Raw genomic sequence first — 6,026 nt, 5'->3', positions numbered from 1 at the left:
ATAATATCTGTTTCATCTGTTACTTTTGATTTGTCATCATCAAACTTAAAGATATATTTGTAAAGCTGTCAGTGGGATATCAAACATGTTGCCTTATTAGTTTGATTTGCCCTTCAGAAATTAGCAGAAACATGCTCCTGAGGCCTTTTACAACTAGAAAGTCTAGCTTTAGATGTGCACAAACTCTCACAACCTGTCTGTGAAATGGAGAACTTCAAACAGAGCCTGTTCTGCAAGGCCTGATGCTGAGGACCTTTGTGCTTCCTTGGCCATTAGGCACATGTCACCGGGGAGTGAGGAAACAGCAAAAGAAACAAAGCCCCAGGAGAGCTGGCAGAAGGTTTTATGCTTGAATCAAAGCTAGACAAAACCAACGACTTGCGTGTTTTTAAACTTTTTTATTAAGCATTTGGAGAAGTACTGCCTTCTGAAGATAACATACTCCTCATGATGAACAGTTACTTGCAATCAAAATTTCCTTCTTTCTGAAGAGATGAAGACAGAAGGCGGGGTGAAGGAGAAGGACAAAGAGACATTTCAGGAAGAATGGAGTCACAATCTGCACATCTCTGATGAAGAAACAAGAACTAATTGAAGCAAAACAACGACCAGGTAATTTCTATCTGTCACATGCTGTAAAAACTCAAAATACTTGTCTCTCCACAGACTCGGGAGCTGTAGCATATCATGTCAGCAGCCAAGCTTTGAGCATTAGCAAAAAGGAAGTGTTTTAAAATAAATGACGAATGGCTACCTGAGGATGACTCTCATCTCTGGTAGGTGGCACTTGTTGCAATTAGTGCGTTAGAGATGCCCGTGTAAGGTTTTGTCGTGGGTTTCTCACCTCCCTCCCCTGCTTCCCCCAGCTGTCTAAGAATGTAGGAACTCTGTCATTTTTGGAGCGAAGCATTTTGAACTGCATTTAGCGGACAAGAGCCCCTATAACCCATGGTCTGACTCCAGCTGCTGGCACTTAGACCTCCACGCGCACGCATGCACGGAAAGGAGAGACCCCAACCAGGAAAATTATTAGAAGCGGAGCTTAATGAGAAGACAGGACAGACGGCACTGATGAGGTGCCAGGCACGGCCAGACAAGCGTACGGACCAGCCCTATTCACACCGAGAGGCCGCCCCGAGGGGAGGCGGCCGCCATATTCCCCGCCCCCCCCGCGCTGTCGCCGAGGCCCAGCCCCTGCGCTGAGCGAGGTGCCGCGCGCGGGCAGGGCGCATGCGCGCTCTCACCTCTATGGTCATTCCGTGGACTAGAGAATCCATCCCCAGCCGGGCGGCTTGTGATTTCGTCACTTCCGGCGGACTCGGGGAGGTGCTGTCCCGGCGTCCGCCGCGCGCTCCCTCCTTCCGGCGCCGCCGCCATCAGCAGAGCAGCAGGTGAGGCCCGGGGCCGGCGGGATCCGCGTCCATCCGTGGCGCGGGGCGGGGGCCGGGCGGCGGGCGCTGACTGCTCTGTCCCCGCAGGATGGCGATCCGCTACCCCATGGCCGTGGGCCTCAACAAGGGCCACAAGGTGACGAAGAACGTGTCGAAGCCCAGGCAGTGCCGCCGCCGCGGGGTGAGTGTGGGGCCGGCCCGGGGGCCTCCGGGTGGGGGGGGGAGGCGGAACCCGGCGCTGTCGCTTCGGGAAGCCGCGGCTCTGAGGGCTTTTGACCCGCAAAAGCCTGCGGGAGAGCGGGGTTCAGGCTGGGACGTGCCGCTTTTGCCCCTTGGTCCTCGGCCGGCGTAAAATGGGGCACGCGACGGCCTGGTACCGCAAGAGAAAAGCCTTGTTCTCTGCTCGCTTTCCTGTTTCCGTAAGCGGAAGGAAGAAGGCATGAAGGGAAAGGCACTAGCTGCAGTTTGTTACGCTCGGGACTGTGCTCAGGGAGGCGAGGTGCAGCGTTGCAGCCTTCCAGGAGGATGGTGACACTCTTCAGCCCTCTCCCGGCTGCCGAGGAGGGACGGCGAAGGTCTGACACCGACACCGTGCGCTCTCCCGTAGCAGCGTGGCTCAAATGAGCTTGCCGGCAGTGTGGCGCTGGGAAGGGTGGTGGACACTTGCAGGATGTTTTGAAGTCTAATCCTAGCGCTTAATGAGAGATGCAAGCTGCCTGAGTGCAAGGTGGATGACTGTCTACAGCAGCACTCAGGGTAGGAACTGAATCTTTGGCTGGATTGCAGAAAAAAATATATGCTTGCTCCACCCATGGTCTGAGTGCAGTGCTGTCTGGCACTGACCTGCAGTGAAGATTGGGACCGACAGAAAATACGCAGGGAAACAACTTTTTAAAGGGCTGGAGAAGCTAGTTTTGTTAGACATGGGGGAGAGGGCCTTAAATCATGGCGAGTTTTAAATTTGTGAACGTGGGTGTGGAGCTAAATAGCTGGGCACAAGAGAATTACCAAGGGAGCAAGCTGTAATGAAAAAATGAGAGATGTGGCTCAAATGGAGTTACCAATGAAACAGGACATACACTGGATGACTTCTGAAGTCTTTTCTAGGTTGCTTCTGTTGGTAATGGCAACAGTTATCCTGCATGCAGTTTGCACAATAATGGCAAATATAGGGAGTTATCAGGGTTCAGTAAATGTGTGTTAACATGAGATATTAGTTTAGTTTGCATCTTTTATCCCACTTTAAATGCTGTGATTAAATTAAAAGCATTTAATTGAGATTTGAGATGCAGAATGACACACAGTCTGCAGTTCTTATGGTCCTAAAAAATAGGTTTCTAAAAAAAAATTGGTCTCTAAAGCATGAAAAACACCAGATAGTAAAATGCATGAGACTAGCATGCCTCATCTGGATCACTGTTCTGCTTAGCTCTTACCATGGGACTTGACTCTCCGAGACATGCTAATAGCATGTAATTCTGGGGTCTTAGCCCAGAGCTTGCCACAGCCTCTTGCAGTCCAGTCCTTCAGAAAAATGTTTTCAGGTTTTTTGTTTGTTTGTTTTCTCCTTTCTTCTACTTGTTTTTATTTCTAATTCCTTAATTGCATCCAAGTACAAATAATTACACACATACTGGCTGCCTACATGCTTTTCAAAGTTGGTTGTGTGATGTTGACTTGTTTGTGTATGTGAAGTGCTGAACAGCACATCTGAACTCCTCAGTTTGCTGAAGAAATTTTTTTCCTAAAAGGTCTGGGTATCCCTTGCCATGTCTAGACATGGTTAATGAAATAGGCTGGCTGCTTGCAGGTGACTAAAGTACAACTGGAAGCTTTTGGGTATAAACCAAGCACTTATGTCTTTCAATGAAGTGTATCACTGCTGTCTGGTTAGTGTCGTACTTGAAGAATGAACAGTAAACCCTTTTTCCTACTCGGCTGTGGTAGAGGTGTTGGTGAACAGTCATGTTTGCTTGTTCTAAAGCTCACAGAGTGTGTGAAAGGGATGCAGTGATTCTAGTACTTGACAAGGGATGGCTTTTGCAGCCTGAGTCTAGCTTTTAGGCAAATGCTGTTTTTAAACAGGGACCCAAATGCTATGTGACTTATAGCTACTTTGATTGAGAGCTGGTTAAATTAGCACGTAAGTTCTTTGTGACCTGAATCTTTTTTTCTTTTCCCTTCCCTTAGCGCCTGACCAAACACACTAAGTTTGTGCGAGACATGATCAGGGAAGTCTGTGGCTTTGCACCCTATGAAAGACGTGCTATGGAATTGCTGAAAGTTTCCAAAGACAAACGTGCTCTGAAGTTCATAAAGAAACGGGTAGGTGAATCTGACATCTTAATGAAGATGCTAATAACTTTTCTGGTTAACCTCCTGTTTTCTGCCCTTCACTTCACTTTTTAGTTAATTTTCTTGCCTCTCAGTGGTTTGGACAATTATTTGTCTGACCCGAGGGAGTGGAGGGAGAGCTTGGGCTGGGTGGGGATCTGGGGGCAGGGAGAGGGAAACGGACTTAAGGCCTTGCCAGCAAAGTACATTTAAGCTACAGTGACCCGGAATCTGCATTGCTATTTCTGTATTATTTGCAAATTTGGTGTGGGGAATACAAGGTCAGTACTGATGGAGATGGGATATCATTAACCACCTGACCTGAAACACCAGGGTTTCACCAGGGAAGGTAGCCCTGATAGCTGAGTGAGTTGTCTCTGCCTGCCCCCCCCCCCCCCCCCCCCCCAAGAAAAAAACAAACTAAACCAAAAAAAAGAGTAGGAGTACTACTGAGATGTGATGGTGTGTAAATCCTGGCTGGCTACTTAAGGTTGACAGTGTTCAAGTCCATGCTTACCAGAACTTTACTATCCTGCCTGTTTTCGAGTAGAGCATCTTTCAGTGAATGCTTGAAGCATACAAGGCAGCGTGTTTCACCCGTTCTCTACTGGAATGAATGCTGACTGCACTGCTCTCTTCTCTGCAGGTTGGCACTCATATTCGGGCCAAGCGAAAGCGGGAAGAGCTCAGTAATGTCCTGGCAGCCATGAGGAAAGCTGCTGCAAAGAAGGATTGAGCTGTTCAGTCTGTAACTCAATAAAGTCCTTTCTCACAAAAGCAGTGTAGTGGCTGCTACCAGTACATGGCGGGGCTGGTTGGGGTAGAGAGGTGTTACAGGTGTTTACAGATAGCCCCCACCCCCTACTCTGTGGGAAGGGGTGAAGAGTGCAAGAGGTGCAGCTGGTGTTGCAGTGGAGGAGCATGGACTGCTTGCTTGGAGTAGTGCTTGTCCCCAAGGGCTTCCTGATTTGGGAAGGTCAGTGCTGGTTCATCTGCCCAAGCATTCAGGTTTATGGTTTCTTGGTAGTGGTCAGCAGGACAAGCCCTGCCCTGTTGCATATTTGGGATGGGTGAGGGAAGGGACTCAGCTGTTCTACCCCTCCCTCCCCACAACCCTGGCTTACTCTGCTGGAACAATTATCTTGTGGGAGCTCAGAACACCAGGTTCCGTTAGTCCTGTGTAAGGCAGTGTAGTGCCAATGCCCCAGTACCTGCAGTCTTTCTGCTGTACTGGAAGAGCACTGGGTGAACTCCCCCTTTTGGTTGCTTTTGCTGTTCTTGCTTTTCACTCTTTCCTCTCATTGCACCTTGCATAGCTTTAATCTATTTCTCTGTGTGGCTTGCTTTCCCTCCCTCTCATCTAGAGCTTGCTTCTGCCACATCCAGTAACTAAAACCACTTCCTCCGCCCCTCTCTCTTTAGTTTAGCTGGAGATGTTCTGTCTGAACAACACCCAGCCCATCCATCTCCGAACCCAAATACTGGAAGGAGAGAAGTCAATGGACAAAAACCTGCTGTTGAAAATAACAGCTTTGCACTCCTTAGCACTTAACCTGTTCCCCCTTGTACCCTCATACCCTACTTTCTCCACTGTGTTATCAAATCAAGAGAGAAAACTACTGCCACTAACAGCTCCCTGAATTTCAGCAGGATAATTCTTTTTTTTCCTTCCACTAAGCACTACATAGCTGAGAGGGGACAACTGCCCTTCTTCCAGCAGAAGGGAATATATTTCCAGTGCTTCATACAGTCACTCTTCCCACTTTGAATGAGTCCTGTTTAAACCCAGTTTTTCTAGTGTTGGCTGTAAGTACTAAGCACTCAAGTTCACTAGACCAAGACTGTGTTTATTGATGCACAACAGCCTCTCTATAACACATTTAATTCCTGACCTACTTGTTTCACTCAGTACAAAATACAACTGCTGCACCAGTAGAGCATTTCACTGCACCATAGACTAACTGCTGCTACTGAGCCCTTCTGTTCTTTTGTCCAGGTTTGCGCTCTTAATGCTTAGAGTTGTTCCTGATGATACAGACTTGTGATATATTCTGGAGGAAGAGAACCATGTCCCTCTGCAGCTGAATGTGCTAACCCTGCTGTACTGTCCCTCCACCTCAGTTTACCCTCCAGCCTAGCACTGGTCATTTCAGTGTAAGCCAAGACAGGGAGAGGTTTCTGAGAACTACTCAATGAGCAGTAGGCCAAGAACACTTTATACATGTGAAGCAGAGCCCCAGCTCCATTACTAGTTAGCATTTCCATAAGCAGGTACTTGGATTTACAGTGAAATAACTGAAA

At 48.3% G+C, this 6,026-nt stretch overlaps 1 protein-coding gene across 1 annotated transcript; it reads left to right on the top strand.

The window, feature by feature from the left end:
• Window positions 1-1,215: 1,215 nt before the first annotated feature.
• Window positions 1,216-4,502, top strand: RPL36 (ribosomal protein L36). Its single transcript, XM_026105469.2, has 4 exons — window positions 1,216-1,391; window positions 1,479-1,572; window positions 3,582-3,716; window positions 4,372-4,502. Exons 1-4 carry the CDS (start codon window positions 1,231-1,233, stop codon window positions 4,459-4,461), a joined length of 480 nt encoding a protein of 159 aa, XP_025961254.2. The 5' UTR covers window positions 1,216-1,230; the 3' UTR covers window positions 4,462-4,502.
• The last annotated feature ends 1,524 nt before the right edge of the window (window positions 4,503-6,026 follow it).

Source organism: Dromaius novaehollandiae, chromosome 25, assembly GCF_036370855.1.
Source record: "Dromaius novaehollandiae isolate bDroNov1 chromosome 25, bDroNov1.hap1, whole genome shotgun sequence".
NCBI classification, from domain to species: Eukaryota; Metazoa; Chordata; class Aves; order Casuariiformes; family Dromaiidae; genus Dromaius; species Dromaius novaehollandiae.
Note: the sequence above shows the minus strand (reverse complement) of the source record. Positions and strands in the feature narration are given on the sequence as shown.

Coding starts and splice junctions, on each gene's coding strand:
- RPL36 (XM_026105469.2), top strand. CDS start 1,231: ATGCGCGCTCTCACCTCTATGGTCATTCCGTGGACTAGAGAATCCATC. Junction 1,573..3,581: donor GGCAGTGCCGCCGCCGCGGG/GTGAGTGTGGGG, acceptor CCCTTCCCTTAG/CGCCTGACCAAACACACTAA. Junction 3,717..4,371: donor TGAAGTTCATAAAGAAACGG/GTAGGTGAATCT, acceptor TCTTCTCTGCAG/GTTGGCACTCATATTCGGGC.